The sequence below is a fragment of the Oncorhynchus gorbuscha genome, linkage group LG04, assembly GCF_021184085.1.
Source record: "Oncorhynchus gorbuscha isolate QuinsamMale2020 ecotype Even-year linkage group LG04, OgorEven_v1.0, whole genome shotgun sequence".
NCBI classification, from domain to species: Eukaryota; Metazoa; Chordata; class Actinopteri; order Salmoniformes; family Salmonidae; genus Oncorhynchus; species Oncorhynchus gorbuscha.
Window position 1 is genome coordinate 387,390 of NC_060176.1, and position 22,886 is coordinate 410,275.

Genomic DNA, 22,886 nt, shown 5'->3' on the forward strand with positions numbered 1-22,886 from the left:
CTTCCCCTAGGAACCTTTTTTCACCCCTACATCAATATCTTCCTTCACCACCACTTGGTTTCCAACGTCCTTATTATATCCTCCATATTTTCAGTGCTTGTTTGAAAACATCCTTGTCTGCTAACCCCTCATGACCTCTAGGGCCACTCTGCAGCTCATGGCCACCCTGCAGCTCACACAGGTGTGGGTGTAGTCCTCATCCCCAAGTTTCATCTCCTCATATCTCTTCAGCTCAGAGTCCTGAGTGGCCAACATCCATTCCAAGCACTGACTGCACTTCCTTTGTAGGTGGTTGGGCTTCTAGTATGACAAAGGTTCTTCCTTTAATCCCATTGTACTGCAATGCAAACAGAGTGATCAAAGCCCAAGTCAGTTTAAAAGCTAAAATAAAAAATATAAACAATATTATTCCGTCTTTAAAAATACCTATTCCTATATTATTTGATTCATTCATTGGTGATTTTAGTTGTGACCTGTGAGTCTAAACACGGTCAGCCTCCAACTTACAGGCAGCTTTCTTGGTGAGGTGGAGACAGACTGAGTCACTCTGCAGCGCAGCAGAGACAGGGGTATTTGTCTGGTGGTGGGGTGCTCTTTGCAGCAGAAGCTGAACACACTGGCAGCCAGGTAAACATCCCAACGATCAGGATGTTCTTTCACCAAATCTGACACCAACCTGTCCAGGTATATGATAAAACATGTGTGAAACAAAACACATGCCTATTATAACAAGTCAGCTGGGATAGTATGTCATGTGTTTGGATTCAGAAAACTGACAAAAGATTATTGCAATCATTACCCAGTTCTATTTTACGCTTCTTGAAAAATGATTCACAAGTTAAGCAATGTCTGGGTTGCAATGCACTGGTAACAGCACGTGTTTCCGTTGGCGACTTCAATATTCTACAGTAAATTCTTCCAATCTTGCGACTGACTCACTGAACTGTCTTACAATGATAGAAGGCAATCAACCTGCCACATAGTGCTCTATCCACGCAGCCTATTCCCCGTCAGGAGACTGAAACGATTTGGCATGGGCCATCAGATCGGCACCGGAGCGCCAAGCCAAGGTCCAAAAGGCTTCTTAACAGATTCTACCCCCAAGCCATAAGACTCCTGAACAGTTCATCAAAGAGCTACCCAGACCCCTCTTTTACACTGCTGCTACTCTCTGTTTATAATCTATGCATAGTCACTTTAACGCTAGCTACATGTACATATTACCTCAGCTAACCGGTGCCCCTGCACATTGACTCTGTACCGGTACCCCCCTGTATATAGTCTAGCTATTGTTATTTTACTGCTGCTTTTAATTATTTGTTACTTTTATTTTATTTTTTACTTATATTTTACTTAACACTTATTAGGTAAGCATTTCACTGTAAGGTCGACACCTGTTGTATTCAGCACGTGACAAATCAAATTTGATTTGACTTGACAAGCAACAAACTATCCATAAGCTTTTAAAATCTAGTGGCTGTGTAGCAAGGTACATTGGAGGACAAACCGGTCTACAAGGGACTTTGTTACTGGATCCAGTGACACTCCCAGAGGACGGTAGAATATGAGTTGGCATGTCAGTTTCTTCAGATCACCCAAAGCCAAGTTGATCTGTAAAATGTTAAAAATAGGAGGGGTACTTAATATTCATGAGATCATTTGGTGCAACATACACAACCAATACAAGTGATTTTGTTTTCAGGTGGTGGTACAATAATGCTAGCATGAATACATGCTGCACATACTGCATAAGAAACTACACAATACCATCTCTATAAACTAACCACAGTATCTCTTACCTCTACAGTCAGCATTACACCCAAACAACACAGGATTCCAACAGGGAAGCCAAAGCGAGAGATGAGGTCAGAGATGATTTTGGCAATCTCTTTACTGTTGTTGGTCTTCATGGGGTAGGCTTCCATCCATTTGGAGTAGTAGTCCATTACAGTTAGTACAAACTTGTGTCTACTTTTGGTCTCTGGAAATGGTCCCTTCACATCCATTGTCAGCCGTTCCCATTTCTCCTTGATCTGGTTCAAATATCATAAAATGTAAGATAAAAAAATTATACAAAATGTAATAACCTTGTTCAAATCAAATTGTATTAGTCACATGTGCCAAATACAACAGGTGTGGGTGGACCTTACAGTGAAATGCTGAATACAACAGGAAATGCTTACTTACAAGCCCTTAATCAACAATGCAGTTTTAAAAAACGAAACATTTTAAATTTTTTACCAGTAATCAAAGAGCAGCAGTAAAATAACAAGAATATATACAGGGGGTACCAGTACAGAGTCAATGTGGAGGCTATATACAGGGGTACCAGTACAGAGTCAATGTGGAGACTATATACAGCAGGGTACCAGTACAGAGTCAATGTGGAGACTATATACAGCAGGGTACCAGTACAGAGTCAATGTGGAGACTATATACAGCAGTACCAGTACAGAGTCAATGTGGAGACTATATACAGCAGTACAGAGTCAATGTGGAGACTATATACAGGGGTACTATATACAGGGGTACCAGTACAGAGTCAATGTGGAGACTATATACAGCAGTACCAGTACAGAGTCAATGTGGAGACTATATACAGCAGGGTACCAGTACAGAGTCAATGTGGAGACTATATACAGCAGTACCAGTACAGAGTCAATGTGGAGACTATATACAGCAGTACCAGTACAGAGTCAATGTGGAGACTATATACAGCAGTACCAGTACAGAGTCAATGTGGAGACAGTACAGAGTCAATGTGGAGACTATATACAGCAGGGTACCAGTACAGAGTCAATGTGGAGACTATATACAGCAGGGTACCAGTACAGAGTCAATGTGGAGACTATATACAGCAGGGTACCAGTACAGAGTCAATGTGGAGACTATATACAGCAGGGTACCAGTACAGAGTCAATGTGGAGGCTATATACAGCAGTACCAGTACAGAGTCAATGTGGAGACTATATACAGCAGGGTACCAGTACAGAGTCAATGTGGAGACTATATACAGCAGGGTACCAGTACAGAGTCAATGTGGAGACTATATACAGCAGGGTACCAGTACAGAGTCAATGTGGAGACTACCAGTATATACCAGTACAGAGTCAATGTGGAGACTATATACAGCAGGGTACCAGTACAGAGTCAATGTGGAGACTATATACTGTGAAGTACCAGTACAGAGTCAATGTGGAGACTATATACAGTGAAGTACCAGTACAGAGTCAATGTGCGGGGGCAACAGTTAGTCGAGGTAACTGAGGTAATATGTACATGTAGGTGAAGTGATTAAAGTGACTATGCATAGATAACAGAGAGTAGCAGTGATTTCAAAGAGAGAGGTTGGGGGGGGGTGCAAATAGTCTGGGTAGCCATTTGATTAGATGTTCAGGAGTCTTATGGCTTGGGGGTAGAAGCTGTTTAGGAGCCTCTTGGACCTGGACTCGGCGCTCCGGTACAGTTTTTCGTGCGGTGGCAGAGAGAACCGTCTATGACTGGGATGGCTGGAGCCTGACGATTTTTAGGGCCTTCCTCTGACACCGCCTGGTATAGAGGTCCTGAATGGCAGGAAGTTTAGCCCCAGTGATGTACTGGGCCATATGCACTACCCTCTGTTGCCTGTTTTCTGTTTTCCAGAATAAACACGTATGTCACAAATCTTACCCTGATTGCGAGCTTGGGGATAAAGATCAGCCCTTGCTTTTGTAAAGCTGAAGGTGGGACCTGAAATTGTCAGGAGAGTTCAGTGATTAAAGCAGGAAATAAAGGGTTCGGGTTATATAAAGCCTTTATACAATGTGGTTGATCATACACACAACTAGCCGTATAAGCCCGTACACACTGTATACACACAACTAGCCGTATAAGCCCGTACACACTGTATACACACAACTAGCCGTATATGAGTTTCAACGTAGCCCTCGTTTGAGCCAATCAGGATTGTTCGGTTGCGAGATTGGCACAATCGATCGATTCTGATTGGCCCAATCAGCCTCATAGGCGCTACCACTTACTTCATTTGGTTTATCTTTCACAGCCCAAAAATGGATACATGAAATATCACCAGAAATGTAAAAACTCAAGATAAGAGCAGACCTGTGTCAAATACTCAAACAGAGGTGCGCTTCATTTAGCTTACCTGGCAGGCTGGAAAGACAGTGTTCCATTGGTTATTGTACCTGGGCGAGCTAAATCAAGCACACCTCAAGTTTTTTAACATGACATGTATTTGACGATTCAAGGTCTGGATGCGTGATATGTATTTTGTACCTGTGGTATACAGTAGTCGTCATGGAAACGACTTGGGTGCCATATACTGTGGTTTAAGTACCTGGGAGTCTTCTTCAACCGTGTTGACTCTGCAGAGCTAATGTTTCCTTACAAGAAGAATCAAGAGAGGGAAATAATGAATTGCTTAATTTCTTCACAACATTGACTCATAACCTATAGCTCCTACAAACTGTATTGGTTTTGAGTACCACTTTGGCTCAGCTTGTATTGATGACACATCCTCAGGAACACGATCCTCAGGAAACTGAAATCCCAAGTACAGGTTAATACATTTCCTTTGTGAATATGGCCACCCTGCCATATTGAGAATAAAGTGTGCATCCTAGCCATATCAAAAACAATACAAATGGAAAACTAGTAGGACTAGTTGTTTTTTCTCACCAAGGTTACTCTTTTCCTCGTTCCAGCTGTTTTCTAAAACAATACAAATGGAAAACTAGTAGGACTAGTTGTTTTTTCTCACCAAGGTTACTCTTTTCCTCGTTCCAGCTGTTTTCTAAAACAATAAGAAATCAACAATAAAAACACACTGCTCAAAAGTTCAAACCAACAAAGGCAAAGCATGATTCAAGATTTTATCATATGCATCAAAATAATAACCATTTTGAAAAAGACCCAGTCAAAAACCTTCAACAGAAAAATACACCTGCATCAATTCACAAATTACCTTTTTTGGAACTGACTAGGAAAGGAAAATATAGTTGGAATGGCATCATTACGTAAACGAATACCACGCCCAGTTGAGGGTGTTACCAGGTACTTCTCCTGGAAATGCTCGGAACACAGTCTGGAGCGTTTGGTTGGCTTCCAGGCTTTCAGTCTCGTCTGATGGATCCACTTTCTTAGTATTTTGGCGTCACTCAGCGGAAATCTGATGGCATGAGACAAAGGCAAAAAAAAATGAGTCAAAAGTAACAAGTTCACAGGGCTCCCAAGTAGCGCAGTGTTTTAAAGCACTGCATCTCAGTACCAGTGGCGTCACTACAAATCCCGGGTTCGACTCCAGGCTGTATCAGAAGCGGCCGTGATTGGGTGTCCCATTGGGCGGCGCACAATTGGCCCAGCGTCGTCAGGTTAGGGTTTGGCTGTCATTGTAAATAAGACTGACTTGCCTTGTTAAATAACAGTTCATTCAAATAAAAGAGCTAATAATGATCAACAGAGATGAGAGGTACAATGCAGCTGTTTTTATCTCAATACCAAAATCATTTCTGGGTAACAATGAAGTATCTTACTTCAAATAAAATGGTCAAAAATAAACTAAAATAGCTCCTTAGCAAAGAGCAATTTCTCAAGCAAGAATTTAGCAAGGACTGTCTGAAAGGGGACTGAGTGGGGAGGGGACTGAGTGGGGAGGGGACTGAGTGGGGAGGGGACTGTCTGAAAGGGGACTGAGTGGGGAGGGGACTGAGTGGGGAGGGGACTGAGTGGGGAGGAGACTGAGTGGGGAGGGGACTGAGTGGGGAGGAGACTGAGTGGGGAGGAGACTGAGTGGGGAGGGGACTGAGTGGGGAGGAGACTGAGTGGGGAGGAGACTGAGTGGGGAGGAGACTGAGTGGGGAGGGGACTGAGTGGGGAGGAGACTGAGTGGGGAGGGGACTGAGTGGGGAGGGGAAAACTGAAAAATAGGTTTGGATTCTCTTTCTTATTGGTCTATCAACTAAGTTAGTGCCAGGTGACGTCACCAGGCAGGCCAAAACTCCATCCCACCAAAACATTCCAGGCAGTCTTTTTAAACAGCTCTTACACGAAAAGGTTAATATCACAATTTTCACAATATAATTCCAAAATCAGAGTTTGAATATATATATATATAAACACAGGAAATCACATCTGTGATAGTGCTGGACCTTTGAAGCTAATTCAGAGAAAACAGATGTCCTTGACACTTGTTTTGGTATACAGCTTAGGGATGGGGCTATAAGGAAATGTAACCCCGTAGTGCTCTAGATGAAAGGGGTGACAGTCCAGGACTCCCTAAAAACATGCCACTTTGATACATGTGACTTTTCGTAGCAGGTTAGGAAAGCATTCTCCTAACTTGCTACATTAATTATCCTAATATGCAACAAAAACAAAAATCATAGCTGTATGGAAGTGGCATGTTTTTAGGTCATCTCATGACAGTCCATGACAGGTGTGTAATCATTAGACATGCTGTTTTATAACTACAACCACCGTTTCTCTAGTTAGTACATCTTTTATTTTTTATTTTTTTATTTCACCTTTATTTAACCAGGTAGGCTAGTTGAGAACAAGTTCTCATTTGCAACTGCGACCTGGCCAAAATAAAGCATCTACTGGTAGGTCCCTCTCCGTTTCGTTCCGTTTGAGAATGTTTTGCAAAGGAAACCGTTTACTCCACACGGGAAACGGTTTGCAAAGGGAAAAATGGTTTCTATTGGTCAAATTTAGGTGGTCCCTCCCCGTTTCGTTTGCTTATGTTTGGTTCCTAGTGAATACACCCCACGACGGGCTGAAACATATTTTGAAGCCCTGTGTTGTTTGTTTACATCATTGTTATGTAAAACAATGGAGTAATAAAACCTTATATTTTGGGTATGATATAGAAAAACAGTTATGGCTCGCCTAAATATCGACAATAGCCGAGTTTTAAAAATCATTGCATTGGACATATTCCCAGATCCCTTCACAACAATGTAGTAATAACGTTAGCTAGCTAACTAGTTTGTTATAAGTTATAATACGACATGATCTATAACATCGAAATGACCGTAAATCTGTCAGCTAGCCTCACAAGATAACGTTAGCTGCTAACTAACTTTAAAAAATATATATATATTATTTTTATTAACAACAAATCAATACATAAAGCACATGAGGGAACACAAGCATACATAGATTACAAACAATGGACAATCGAGCTAGGGGGTACAATATCACATTACAATTACACAAGGACCTTAAGGGACATGCATATACTTACAATTCTAACAGCTTTTTTGTTAGTAGGGCATTTAACCGTCTTAAAATACAGTTCAATTTCTTTTTGTAGGATACGAAAATGTGGTTTTCTGTTTGTAAATTTACATTTGTGTATATGAAATTTGGCCAAAAGAATAATGAAATTAATTACATAAAAATGATTCCGCTTATTTCTATTGTATGTAAAGAATCCAAACAGTACATCTCTCCACAATAGTGTAAAATCTTCATAAATGTGTTCAATTATAAACCTACTGATGTCTTGCCACAGTTTTCTTACATGCATACAATGACAAAAAAAGATGCACAACTGTTTCTGGGTGGTCATTACATAAGGAGCCATTTGAGTTGATGTTTTCCTTAAACTTCTTCATATAGTGGTTGGCCGGATAATATTTATGAATAATTTTAAAGGAAACTTCCTTAATTTTGTTAACAAGTAGGTATGTTTGTGGCAACATCCAAACTTTTTTCCAACAGATATTATCAATAAATCCATTCCAATAAGGCATGACATAAGGTATGGATACAACATCCTGCTGAAACAAGGTTCGTATCACTCTGTTGTTGAATGGACCAAAAGAGAAACAAATCTTTCCTACTGATGAGTCAACAGGGTCAACAGAAGGTAGGCTCTGAGGGTCAGGTCTTGACATGTTCCTGAATAACATAGCAACACCTGAGGGAATGGCATCTAAAACAATTGCAAAATCTTTAGGTGTTACAGGGACCTTGTAAAGTGATAAGAATTCTTTATAACTGAGTAAAAGACCCTCTGCATTTACCAGTTGGCTCCCCAATAGGATATTATTTCTGAACCAATATTCTAAAAACAGAGAGGTATTTTTATACAATATATCCCGATTATTCCATATATAATATCTGTGTGGAGAAAAATTGTGTTTATAAATTAAGGACCATGACAAGAAAACCTGCCGATGAAAAGCAGAACGTTTCACTGGAACTTTGTCAATATTATAATTGCAAAACAACATGAAGTTAAGGCCACCAAAAGTAGAGAAGACATGATGAGGAATAAAATTCCAGATAGAAGTGGGTCTTCTTAGGAATTGTTTTATCCAATTGATCTTGAAAGTATTATTTAAAGTAGTAAAATCGAGAAAATTCAGTCCAAGCCTTACCTGTGAAGCCTAACTTTTTTAGCACGCAACTGATTAGTTTGATCATATCTATCATGTCCTCTATTCTTACAGCTGTAAGCTGAACATGACATTTCTGATTTACAAATTGTTGATATTTTCCTTCTTCGTGTGAATTTCCGGCAGACGTTGTGTTAAGTATTGCTGCCTTTCGAAGGTCTGGGGGGCGTATTGCACATTTGGTCACCCAAAAATGAAAGGGAAAGGTGGAATGGGAAAATCTTAAATTGCACCAGGTCGAAACTCTGCATCAAAGCTCAACAAGAGAGACAGGGCTTGATATTTTTTTTTCCTCATTAGTGGTTTTATGACTTGTGGCATATTAAAAGGTTGTGCAACACCGCCACCAACTGGACAGGGTGGGAAAAAGGAAAATAACACCATGTACCTAGCTGCAGCCCAATATGGTGACTTGGGTATGAGCGAGTGGGTTTGTCGAAATGCAGAGTTGCAGTTTTAAAGCCAATTTCCTGCAAATCTACACATTTTATCATAGGGGGTCCTCCAGATAGCATATGATAGCAAAATGTGTAGAATTGCTGGAAATTAGCTTCAAAACTGCAATATTTTCTCTTGGCCTCATGACAAAATCTGTAATATAGAATTATAAAACTGCAAATGTTTCCCTCTGCACCATGGCAAAATGTGTTAAAATGCAGTAAGTTAGCTGTTTTCCCGGGCCCCAAATGCAGTAGATCGAGTAGGTGTGTTTTGTATCAGGTGAAAGTTGTTTGCATTCATTTTGGAACAGGGCTGCCTCCTGTTCAAAGCCCACGGTGAAGTCGGCTCAAAACAAAAGTGACGTAATTAGGCACATGGAGTAATGAATAGGGTTCTGTGTTTACACATGCAAAGTGATTGTTTTGGATAAAAACTTTCTATAACGTAGGCTATTTAGCCGACACTTTTATCTACTTCATTAAGTCAGCATTTCCTCATCTCCCACCCTCTATCGTAATCGCTCCTCTTTCACACCAGCTGCCGAACTAACCCTGATTCAGATGACCATTCTACCCATGCTAGATTACGGAGACGTAATTTATAGATCTGCAGGTATGGGCGCCCTCGAGCGGCTAAATGTGCTTTACCATTCAGCCATCAGATTTGCCACCAATGCTTCTTATAGGACACATCACTACACTCTATACTCCTCTGTAAACTGGTCATTTCTGTATACTCGTCGCAAGACACATTGGTTTATGCTTATTTATAAAAACCCTCCTAGGCCTCACTCCCCCCTATCTGAGATATATAATGTAGCCCTCATCCTCCACACACAACACCCGTTCTGCCAGTCACATTCTGTTAAAGGTTCCCAAAGCAAACACATCCCTGGGTCGCTCCTCTTTTCAGTTCACTGCATCTAGCGACTGGAACGAGCTGATAAAAACACTCAAACTGGACAGTTTTATCTCCATATTTTCATTCAAAGACTCAATCATTGACACTCTTACTGACGGTTGTGGCTGCTTCGCGTGATGTATTTTCGTCTCAACTTTCTTGCCCTTTGTGCTGCAGTCTGTGCCCAATAATGTTTTGATAAGAGAATTATGTTCTCAAGGTACATCACCCAATTTAATTATATTACTCAGTCTGCAAACCAGAATGTGTAAGATCCTGGTCGAATGAAACAGACGGAGGCCCAGCTAAAATTGTCATGCAGGTGAATGAGGACCCAAAAGCGACTTGGCGAAAACAGAGTATTTAATCCAGTAATAAACTTTACAAAACAAAAAGCATAATACTACTCGTAAAGACGAGAACAGACTGGAGACTTGATCGAGAACTGCAGGTTGCCTCGGGAAGGCACTTGAACCTAGCAGACTCAGACACCTGCTCACCACGCAGCATCTGAGGGAAACACGACACGACAGGGCAAAACATAGACACAGCACGGTGAATATAGATGAGGATCCGACAGGGCAGGTACGGAAAACAAGGAGAGAAATAGGGACTCTAATCAGGGAAAAGGATCGGGAACAGGTGTGGGAAGACTAAATGATGATTAGGGGAATAGGAACAGCTGGGAGCAGGAACGGAACGATAGAGAGAAGAGAGAGCGAGAGAGTGAGAGAGGGAGGGGGAGAGAGAGGGATAGAAAGAGGGAAAGAACCTAATAAGACCAGCAGAGGGAAACGAATAGAAGGGGAAGCACAGGGACAAGACATGATAATTAATGACAAAACATGACAGTACCCCCCACTCACCGAGCGCCTCCTGGCGCACTCGAGGAGGAATCCTGGCGGCAACGGAGGAAATCATCAATGAGTGAACGGTCCAGCACGTCCCGAGACGGAACCCAACTCCTCTCCTCAGGACCGTAACCCTCCCAATCCACTAAGTATTGGTGACCCCGTCCCCGAGAACGCATGTCCATGATCTTATGTACCTTGTAAATAGGTGCGCTCTCGACAAGGACGGGAGGGGGGAGGGAAGACGAACGGGGGTGCGAAGAAAGGGCTTGACACAGGAGACATGGAAGACAGGATGGACGCGACGAAGATGTCGCGGAAGAAGCAGTCGCACAGCGACAGGATTGACGACCTGGGAGACACGGAACGGACCAATGAACCGCGGAGTCAACTTACGAGAAGCTGTCGTAAGAGGAAGGTTGCGAGTGGAAAGCCACACTCTCTGGCCGCAACAATACCTTGGACTCTTAATCCTGCGTTTATTGGCGGCTCTCACAGTCTGTGCCCTGTAGCGGCAAAGTGCAGACCTCACCCTCCTCCAGGTGCGCTCACAACGTTGGACAAACGCTTGAGCGGAGGGAACGCTGGACTCGGCAAGCTGGGAAGAGAATAGAGGAGGCTGGTAACCCAGACTACTCTGAAATGGAGATAACCCGGTAGCAGACGAAGGAAGCGAGTTGTGAGCGTATTCTGCCCAGGGGAGCTGTTCTGCCCAAGACGCAGGGTTTCTGAAAGAAAGGCTGCGTAGTATGCGACCAATCGTCTGATTGGCCCTCTCTGCTTGACCGTTAGACTGGGGATGAAACCCGGAAGAGAGACTGACGGACGCACCAATCAAACGACAGAACTCCCTCCAAAACTGTGACGTGAATTGCGGGCCTCTGTCTGAAACGGCGTCTAACGGGAGGCCATGAATTCTGAACACATTCTCGATAATGATTTGTGCCGTCTCCTTAGCGGAAGGAAGTTTAGCGAGGGGAATGAAATGTGCCGCCTTAGAGAACCTATCGACAACCGTAAGAATCACAGTCTTCCCCGCAGACAAAGGCAGACCGGTAATGAAGTCTAGGGCGATGTGAGACCATGGTCGAGAAGGAATGGGGAGCGGTCTGAGACGACCGGCAGGAGGAGAGTTACCCGACTTAGTCTGCGCGCAGTCCGAACAAGCAGCCACGAAACGGCGCGTGTCACGCTCCTGAGTCGGCCACCAAAAGCGCTGGCGAATAGACGCAAGAGTGCCTCGAACACCGGGATGACCAGCTAACTTGGCAGAGTGAGCCCACTGAAGAACAGCCAGACGAGTGGAAACAGGAACGAAAAGGAGGTTACTAGGACAAGCGCGCGGCGCGCAGTGTGCGTGAGTGCTTGCTTAACCTGTCTTTCAATTCCCCAGACTGTCAACCCGACAACACGCCCATAAGGAAGAATCCCCTCGGGATCAGTAGAAGCCACAGAAGAACTAAACAGACGGGATAAGGCATCAGGCTTGGTGTTCTTGCTACCCGGACGGTAAGAAATCACAAACTCGAAACGAGCGAAAAACAACGCCCAACGAGCTTGACGGGCATTAAGTCGTTTGGCAGAACGGATGTACTCAAGGTTCTTATGGTCTGTCCAAACGACAAAAGGAACGGTCGCCCCCTCCAACCACTGTCGCCATTCGCCTAGGGCTAAGCGGATGGCGAGCAGTTCACGGTTACCCACATCATAGTTGCGCTCAGATGGCGACAGGCGATGAGAAAAATAAGCGCAAGGATGAACCTTATCGTCAGACTGGAAGCGCTGGGATAGAATGGCTCCCACGCCTACCTCTGAAGCGTCAACCTCGACAATGAATTGTCTAGTGACGTCAGGAGTAACGAGGATAGGAGCGGACGTAAAACGTTCTTTTAGAAGATCAAAAGCTCCCTGGGCGGAACCGGACCACTTAAAACACGTCTTGACAGAAGTAAGAGCTGTGAGAGGGGCAGCAACTTGACCAAAATTACGAATGAAACGCCGATAGAAATTAGCGAAACCTAAAAAGCGCTGCAACTCGACACGTGACCTTGGAACGGGCCAATCACTGACAGCTTGGACCTTAGCGGAATCCATCTGAATGCCTTCAGCGGAACTAACGGAACCGAGAAAAGTAACGGAGGAGACATGAAAAGAGCACTTCTCAGCCTTAACGTAGAGACAATTCTCTAAAAGGCGCTGTAGAACACGTCGAACGTGCTGAACATGAATCTCGAGTGACGGTGAAAAAATCAGGATATCGTCAAGATAGACAAAAACAAAGATGTTCAGCATGTCTCTCAGAACATCATTAACTAATGCCTGAAAAACAGCTGGCGCATTGGCGAGACCAAACGGCAGAACCCGGTACTCAAAATGCCCTAACGGAGTGTTAAACGCCGTTTTCCACTCGTCCCCCTCTCTGATGCGCACGAGATGGTAAGCGTTACGAAGGTCCAACTTAGTAAAGCACCTGGCTCCCTGCAGAATCTCGAAGGCTGATGACATAAGGGGAAGCGGATAACGATTCTTAACCGTTATGTCATTCAGCCCTCGATAATCCACGCAGGGGCGCAGAGTACCGTCCTTCTTCTTAACAAAAAAGAACCCCGCCCCGGCCGGAGAGGAAGAAGGCACTATGGTACCGGCGTGAAGAGACACAGATAAATAATCCTCGAGAGCCTTACGTTCGGGAGCCGACAGAGAGTATAGTCTACCCCGAGGAGGAGTGGTCCCCGGAAGGAGATCAATACTACAATCATACGACCGGTGAGGAGGAAGGGAGTTGGCTCGGGACCGACTGAAGACCGTGCGCAGATCATGATATTCCTCCGGCACTCCTGTCAAATCGCCAGGTTCCTCCTGAGAAGTGGGGACAGAAGAAATGGGAGGGATGGCAGACATTAAGCACTTCACATGACAAGATACGTTCCAGGATAGGATAGAATTACAAGACCAATTAATAGAAGGATTATGACATACTAGCCAGGGATGACCCAAAACAACAGGTGTGAAAGGTGAACGAAAAATCAAAAAGAAATAGTCTCACTGTGGTTACCAGATACTGTGAGAGTTAAAGGTAGTGTCTCAAATCTGATACTGGGAAGATGACTACCATCTAAGGCAAACATGGGCGTAGGCTTGTCTAACTGTCTGAAAGGAATGTTATGTTTCCGAACCCATGCTTCGTCCATGAAACAACCCTCAGCCCCAGAGTCAATCAAGGCACTGCATGTAGCACCCGAACCGGTCCAGCGTAGATGGACCGACATAGTAGTACAGGATCTAGATGAAGAGACCTGAGTAGTAGCGCTCACCAGTAGCCCTCCGCTTACTGATGGGCTCTGGCCTCTTACTGGACATGAATTAACAAAATGTCCATCAAATCCGCAATAGAGGCACAGGCGGTTGGTGATCCTCCGTTCCCTCTCCTTAGTCGAGATGCGAATCCCTCCCAGCTGCATGGGCTCAGTCTCAGAGCCAGAGGAGGGAGATGGTTGCGATGCGGAGCAGGGAAACACCGTTGATGCGAGCTCTCTTCCACGAGCCTGGTGACGAAGATCTACCCGTCGTTCTATGCGGATGGAGAGAGCAATCAAAGAGTCCACACTGGAAGGAACCTCCCGAGAGAGAATCTAATCTTTGACCACTGTGTGGAGTCCCTCCAGAAAACGAGCGAGCAGCGCCGGCTCGTTCCAGTCACTAGAGGCAGCAAGAGTACGAAACTCTATAGAATAATCCGTTATGGATCGATCACCTTGGCATAGGGAAGCCAGGACCCTAGAAGCCTCCCCACCAAAAACTGAACGGTCAAAAACCCGAATCATCTCCTCTTTAAAGTTCTGGTAATTGTTAGAACAATCAGCCCTTGCCTCCCAGATAGCTGTGCCCCACTCTCGGGCCCGGCCAGTAAGGAGTGAAATGACGTAAGCAACCCGAGCTCTCTCTCTAGAGTATGTGTTGGGTTGGAGAGAGAACACAATCTCACACTGGGTGAGAAAGGAGCGGCACTCAGTGGGCTGCCCGGAGTAGCAAGGTGGGTTATTAACCCTAGGTTCTGGAGGCTCGGCAGGCCAGGAAGTAACAGGTGGCACGAGACGAAGACTCTGGAACTGTCCAGAGAGGTCGGAAACCTGAGCGGCCAGGTTCTCCACGGCATGGCGAGCAGCAGACAATTCCTGCTCGTGTCTGCCGAGCATGGCTCCTTGGATCTCGACGGCAGTGTTACGAGCGTCTGTAGTCGCTGGGTCCATTCCTCGGTCGGATCCTTCTGTCATGCAGGTGAATGAGGACCCAAAAGCGACTTGGCGAAAACAGAGTATTTAATCCAGTAATAAACTTTACAAAACAAAAAGCATAATACTACTCGTAAAGACGAGAACAGACTGGAGACTTGATCGAGAACTGCAGGTTGCCTCGGGAAGGCACTTGAACCTAGCAGACTCAGACACCTGCTCACCACGCAGCATCTGAGGGAAACACGACACGACAGGGCAAAACATAGACACAGCACGGTGAATATAGATGAGGATCCGACAGGGCAGGTACGGAAAACAAGGAAATAGGGACTCTAATCAGGGAAAAGGATCGGGAACAGGTGTGGGAAGACTAAATGATGATTAGGGGAATAGGAACAGCTGGGAGCAGGAACGGAAAGATAGAGAGAAGAGAGAGCGAGAGAGTGAGAGAGGGAGGGGGAGAGAGAGGGATAGAAAGAGGGAAAGAACCTAATAAGACCAGCAGAGGGAAACGAATAGAAGGGGAAGCACAGGGACAAGACATGATAATTAATGACAAAACATGACAAAAATAGTCAAAAAGGTTTATTCACGGGAACGTTCTAAAGTCAAGAATACAAAACAATTCATTTTATACTGACTTCTCACGCCCACACACACACACACATTCACACAAACAAACAGACGCACACAATGTCCTCACTACCCAGCCGACAGAGTTTAGGGAGACCTTGAGCCGTACTCCCTGTTCTCTCCCAAATCTCTGGTCAGGTCGGCGACGAATTTTGCTCAGTCTGTCTTAAAAATTCCATAAAGACAAACATTAGCTATATTGTTTTACCCTAATTCGGACTAGAACTACACATTTATTGATTATAATTTTATACATTCTAATCAATTCCATACAATTATGTGGTTTCAGGGTGGAATATTCAAATCATTCAATTAACAGATAAATCCCATTAACATGTTTGTACCATGATTTGTGCTACAGCCATGTTGTGTTGTCATGTGTTGCTGCCATGCTGTCTTAGGTCTCTCTTTATGTAGTGTAGTGGTGTCTCTCTCTTGTGGTGATGTGTGTTTTGTCCTATATTGTTATTTTAATCCCAGCCCCCCGTCCCCGCAGGCCTTTTGTCTTTTGGTAGACCGTCATTGTAAATAAGAATTTGTTCTTAACTGACTTGCCTAGTTAAATAAAAATAATAATAATATATGCCATTTAGCAGACGCTTTTATCCAAAGCGACTTACAGTCATGTGTGCATACATTCTACGTATGGGTGGTCCCGGGAATCGAACCCACTACCCTGGCGTTACAAGCGCCATGCTCTACCAACTGAGCTACAGAAGGACCATTATTATTATTATATTATTGAACTTGCAAATTATATTATTATATTATTAAATAAAAATACAGAAAATAAAATAATCCATAAGAAATTTAGTCATGTGTGCATCCATTTTATGTATGGGTGTTCTGAGCAGGAATGGAACTCAAGCCTAGCGTTACAAGCACCATGCTCTACCAACTACAGAGGACCATATCTGCCCTCCCAAATGGAAACTAGTTTCATTTAAATGTGTATTTTATGAAAAAGAGATGCATGTTTCTAGACGATGCACAATGCTGCCTTGTTGACATGACCCAGCGGCACAGATTACTGTTCCATTTGAGAAGGGCGCTCCTCCCTCACCGCTTTGACCCTTTCAAATCACAGGCCATAGACCGCTGCCCCCCAGTTCAGCATAATCAAATGTCTCTGTCTACTGTCCCCCAACAGAGTGGGAAGTAGCTGCCTAGTAGCCAACATCAAGGTGATAGTCACAGTAAGCAACAGTCTAACTAACCTATAGCAGAGCTCCTTTCAACACACCTACTCCTGTCCTTTCAACATGCCCACTCTCCCATACTCTGGTTCCCATAATGGACTGCAACTACTCCATTCTCTAAAATACCCCAAATAAGAGAGAAATGATGAAGCACTGAAGCAGTATATAGATGTCTGCCCAAATGCATTATTAAACACCAATCTACTGTTTGAGCACACACAACTTGAAAACAACACCGTTTTTATTTCATTCCAAAAACTTTTATGACTGAGAAACTTATAAGTATATACACATTATAAACTCTTATTGTTCAAACTTCTTCCCCTAGGAACCTTTTTTCACTCCAACAGCAATCTCTTCCTTCACCACCACTTGGTGTCCAACGTCCTTATTATATCCTCCGTCTTTTCAGTCTTTGTTTGAAAAGCTTTCTCATTTACATCCAGTTCTTCATGTCCTTGTCTCCTAACCCCTCATGACCTCCAGGGCCACCCTGCAGCTCATGGCCACCCTGCAGCTCACACAGGTGTGGGTGTAGTCCTCATCCCCAAGTTTCATCTCCTCATATCTCTTCAGCTCTGAGTCCTGGCTGACCGTGCTCCATTGACTGCACTGATTGCACTCCACACGGACTTCCCTTTGAGGTGGCTGGGCATCTAGTATGACAAAGGTCCTTCCTTTTATCCCATTATCCTTCAATGCAAACAGGTTGGTCAAAGCACAAGTCAGTATAAAGGCTCAACTAAAATATGATACAATTCTATTTCTATGTGCATTTTCTTCATTCATTCAATGGGAATCAATAATATGAGTATGTTTTGTTGTAGGAGTGGTAAAGTGTAAACACTGTCAGTCTCCAACTTACAGGCAGCTTTCTTGGTGAGGTGGAGACAGACTGAGTCCCTCCGCAGCGCAGCAGAGACAGGGGTATTTGTCTGGTGGTGGGGTGCTCTTTGCAGCAGAAGCTGAACACACTGGCAGCCAGGTAAACATCCCAACGATCAGGATGTTCTTTCACCAAATCTGACACCAACCTGTCCAGGTATATGATGAAAAATGTATTAAAACAAAACACATGCCTATTATAATGGGGCGGCAGGGTAGCCTAGTGGTTAGAGCGTTGGACTAGTAACTGGAAGGTTGCAAGTTCAAATCCCGAGCTGACAAAGTACAAATCTGTCATTCTGCCCCTGAACAGGCAGTTAACCCACTGTTCCTAGGCCGTCATTGAAAATGAGAATTTGTTCTTAACTGACTTGCCTAGTTAAAATAAAATAACAAGTCAGCAAGTCAGTTGGGCTAGCATGACATGTGTTTGGATTCAGTAAACTGCCAAAAGATTATTGCAATCATCCCAATTCGATTTAGTAGACTAGTATCCATAGTATAAGCTTTTAGAATCAGGTGGCTGTGTAGCAAGGTACATTGGAGGACAAACCGGTCTACAAGGGACTTTGTTACTGGATCCAGTGACACTCCCAGAGGACGGTAGAATATGAGTTGGCATGTCAGTTTCTTCAGATCACCCAAAGCCAAGTTGATCTGTAAAATTTAAAAAGAGAAGGGGAACTTAACAGGGGTTTGAACCAATTCAGGGAACAGGACCAGAAAACAACAACATTTTTGGAGGAACAGAATCAGAACAGGGAACGAAAGTTGTTCCGGAACAGAACAGTTGTTTGAAAACCATGGGAACCGGTTAATAAAGTAATTTTACTTTCCAGGCCCACAAAAAAATGCTACAAAGCGTCTATGCAAAGCCCTCACTCTGTCACTCAGAAACATATTCCAGTGCCTGCCTGCTGAACATCAAATCAAATTTGATTGTCACATACGCTGAATACATTTTTATTCACCTTACAGTGAAACTTTATTTTGCCGGTCAGAACAGTGGAATGGAACTACACAAATGATGGTTTTGTTCAGAGCGAAACGATTGGAAAATTATTTTGGTTCCACCCATGGTACTTAATATTCATGAGATAACTTAGTGCAACACTTAATTTCCCCCCAAAACATTTTATTTAGGGCAGTACAGTAACACTTACATCCATACATGCATGCATGCATCTCTTACCTCTAAAATGTGTGCTCGAGTCAAACAAGACAGGATTCCAACAGGGAAGCCAAAGCGAGAGATGAGGTCAGAGATGATTTTGGCAATCTCTTTACTGTTGTTGGTCTTCATGGGGTAGGCTTCCATCCATTTGGAGTAGTAGTCCATTACAGTTAGTACAAACTTGTGTCTACTTTTGGTCTCTGGAAATGGTCCCTTCACATCCATTGTCAGCCAATCCCATTTCTCCTTGATCTGGTTCAGATAAAGTCATTTGCAGTTATAATGTGTAGTTATGTGTAGTTATATGTGTAGTTATAATGTGTAGTTATAATGTGTAGTTATAATGTGTAGTTATATGTGTAGTTATAATGTGTAGTTATATGTGTAGTTATAATGTGTAGTTATAATGTGTAGTTATAATGTGTAGTTATAATGTGTAGTTATATGTGTAGTTATAATGTGTAGTTATATGTGTAGTTATGTGTAGTTATATGTGTAGTTATGTGTAGTTATAATGTGTAGTTATAATGTGTAGTTATATATGTAGTTATATATGTAGTTATATATGTAGTTATATGTGTAGTTATAATGTGTAGTTATATGTGTAGTTATATGTGTATAATGTTATTATATGTGTAGTTATATGTGTAGTTATAATGTGTAGTTATAATGTTTATAATGTGTAGTTATAATGTGTCGTTATTATATGTGTAGTTATAATGTGTAGTTATATGTGTAGTTATATATGTGTAGTTATATGTTATTATATGTGTAGTTATAATGTGTAGTTATAATGTGTAGTTATATGTGTCGTTATAATGTGTAGTTATAATGTGTAGTTATGTGTAGTTATATGTGTAGTTATATGTGTCGTTATATGTGTATATATGTGTAGTTATATGTGTAGTTATATGTGTTGTTATGTGTAGTTATAGTTATATGTGTAGTTATATGTGTAGTTATATGTGTAGTTATATGTGTCGTTATAATGTGTAGTTATATGTGTAGTTATATGTGTAGTTATAATGTGTAGTTATAATGTGTAGTTATATGTGTCGTTATAATGTGTAGTTATATGTGTAGTTATATGTGTAGTTATATGTGTAGTTATAATGTGTAGTTATATGTGTAGTTATATGTGTCGTTATAATGTGTAGTTATATGTGTAGTTATATGTGTAGTTATATGTGTCGTTATAATGTGTAGTTATATGTGTCGTTATATGTGTAGTTATAATGTGTAGTTATAATGTGTAGTTATAATGTGTAGTTATATGCACATCCATTAACATGAAGTAATGGGCTGGGGAATACACACGACAGTAACCCTTTAAGTTGACATGGGTCAAAATAATGTTGTTGCCCGCTGTCCAGAATACAATGGTCTGTCAGAAACCTTACCTTGATTGCGTGCTTGGGGATAAAGATCAGACCTTGCTTTTCTAAAGTTGCAGATGAGATCTGAAATTATCAGGAGTTCAGTTATTAAAGCACGTGTATGGAAAGGTTTAAGGTTATAGAAGACCTTTATAGGATGCTGTAATCATACACGCAACTGGCCCTAGAGGTCTGGGCCTCATTAACATCGTTTTGGTTGGGAGTAACGGTGACACTACTTTTCAACACGCTCCTCCCTGGGATTCTTGAGCAGGTACTGTGCATTAAGCTGTTTGGATGGAAACATTTGGAATATTTGGCAAAAGATACATACATGGTTGTTCTGTAAGGTCTGTAAGGAATTAGGGGAACCCTTTCCAAACCAACAATGTTGATGAGCTCAATCAGCTTCATAATGAGGGCTAACTCACAACTTACTTCTTTAGGCATGTCTTTTACAGCCCAGTCAATACTCTGAAAAACAAATAAATACTAAATAAATAAACATGAATTAAATATTTGTTTAAAAAAATCTAGATAAGACTTTGTACCTGTGGAACACAGTAGTCGTCATGGAAACGACTTGGGTGCCATATACTGTGGTTTAAGTAGGTGGGTGGAGACTTCTCCCGTTGTGTTGACTCCTCAGGAACAGGATCCTCTGGAAACTGAAATCACCAGTAGAGGCAAAATACATGTTTATTTGTGGAATCAAAAAGGGAAATACATATGTGGCATATCCATTAGTGTAAACAGCAACACCAATGGAAAACTGGTATTACAGTTTACATATCCATTAGTGTAAACAGCAACACCAATGGAAAACTGGTATTACAGTTTACATATCCATTAGTGTAAACAGCAACACCAATGGAAAACTGGTATTACAGTTTACATATCCTTTAGTGTTAACAGCAACACCAATGGAAAACCGGTATTACAGTTTACATATCCTTTAGTGTTAACAGCAACACCAATGGAAAACCGGTATTACAGTTTACATATCCATTAGTGTAAACAGCAACACCAATGGAAAACTGGTATTACAGTTTACATATCCTTTAGTGTTAACAGCAACACCAATGGAAAACCGGTATTACAGTTTACATATCCTTTAGTGTTAACAGCAACACCAATGGAAAACCGGTATTACAGTTTACATATCCATTAGTGTAAACAGCAACACCAATGGAAAACTGGTATTACAGTTTACATATCCTTTAGTGTTAACAGCAACACCAATGGAAAACCGGTATTACAGTTTACATATCCTTTAGTGTTAACAGCAACACCAATGGAAAACCGGTATTACAGTTTACATATCCTTTAGTGTAAACAGCAACACCAATGGAAAACCGGTATTACAGTTTACATATCCTTTAGTGTTAACAGCAACACCAATGGAAAACCGGTATTACAGTTTACATATCCTTTAGTGTAAACAGCAACACCAATGGAAAACCGGTATTACAGTTTACATATCCTTTAGTGTAAACAGCAACACCAATGGAAAACCGGTAGTACAGTATTACATTTTTTAAATTTTGCATTTCTCACCAAGGTTACTCTTTTCCTCCTTCCGGCTGTTTTCTGAAACTACAAGAACTCAACAATAAAACACAAAGTTCAACTCAACCAACAAAGCCAAAGCACGTTTCAAGAATCCCTCATATGTTAAATTCACAACCGCCAGACTCAGTTAGGTCTAATAGTTGAAATGAAAACAACACACCTGCCTCAATTTATAATATAATAATAATAATAATATATGCCATTTAGCAGACGCTTTTATCCAAAGCGACTTACAGTCATGTGTGCATACTAAATAGGTATACTAAATACCTTTTTTTGTAGGTGACTAGGAAAGGCAAAGATAGTTGGTATTGCATCATCACGTAAACGCACTGTCTGCCCAGTTCTATCCATGCACCTCTCCTCAAAATGCTCTGAGCACAGTAAGGAATGAGGGGTTGGCTGCCAGTCTTTCCATTTCATCTGACCCACCCACTCTTTTATTCGTTTAGGATCACGCTTTGGAAAGCTGTTAACACAGGAAAAATGTTGAAAGAACCAAATGTAAACAACAGGGCAATCTGTGATTGTAACATACATTTTTGAACTTTTTAATTAATTATATATAACCATTGATTCTTGAAGAATATAACTTATAAATGCACCATGTGCTTAGTTCAACTGTCATACCCAATCAGAACCCAAAATATAAGAGTGTAATTGTAAACAAACACTTTATAGCCTCACAACATTGCTAAAACTATAATTTTGACATCATGGATGGTCACTCTTGTCAGTCCTTGCATTCATAGCTATGTCTATGAATTTGACAGTAGTTACATTTCTCCAGCTCCATCCCTCATCTATTTACCAAAATGAGTGGCGAGGCTTTGTTATTGTTAGTTTGAAATGCAAATCGAAAAAGACAGGGATGAAACAGCGAGCACTTAGGCCGGGGTACTAAGGGGTGTTCAGTTTTTTAGAAGTTACACGTTCTTTGTGATAAGGTAACTAACATTTATGTCACATTCGTAAGCTAGCTACACAAGCTAACCAAGCACTGTAGCTAACGTAAGCTGACTAGCTAGCTGGCCAAATGTCGACGTTAATCAGATGCTGAAAGCCTACCTGTGAAATGTAACCTTGTTTGTTTTATGTTTAACATTTTTAAACGTATTCCTACAGTTGAAAGCTGAACAACGTCCTGGCATTTTTGCTCGGTAGCTAGTTTTAGCTAACAACTATTAGACCAGGGAATATAAAAAAAAATAAACAAGG

At 42.1% G+C, this 22,886-nt stretch overlaps 1 protein-coding gene across 2 annotated transcripts; it reads right to left on the minus strand.

Annotated features, from left to right (window-relative positions):
• Positions 1 to 105: 105 nt before the first annotated feature.
• LOC124033501 lies at positions 106 to 22,883 on the minus strand. Of its 2 annotated transcripts, XM_046345517.1 has the most exons (11): positions 22,737 to 22,883; positions 21,939 to 22,137; positions 21,654 to 21,692; positions 20,648 to 20,764; positions 20,535 to 20,570; positions 20,121 to 20,180; positions 18,739 to 18,972; positions 18,100 to 18,203; positions 17,527 to 17,695; positions 17,230 to 17,354; positions 106 to 223 (listed from the first exon to the last, which is right to left on the minus strand). In XM_046345517.1, the coding sequence occupies exons 1-11, from the start codon at positions 22,817 to 22,819 to the stop codon at positions 121 to 123; spliced, it is 1,269 nt and encodes a 422-aa protein (XP_046201473.1). In that variant the 5' UTR covers positions 22,820 to 22,883; the 3' UTR covers positions 106 to 120. The 2 variants fall into 2 exon arrangements, with proteins under 2 accessions (XP_046201473.1, XP_046201472.1); XM_046345516.1 differs by lacking the exon at positions 106 to 223 and having other exon boundaries at positions 16,885 to 17,354.
• Between the last annotated feature and the right edge of the window lie 3 nt (positions 22,884 to 22,886).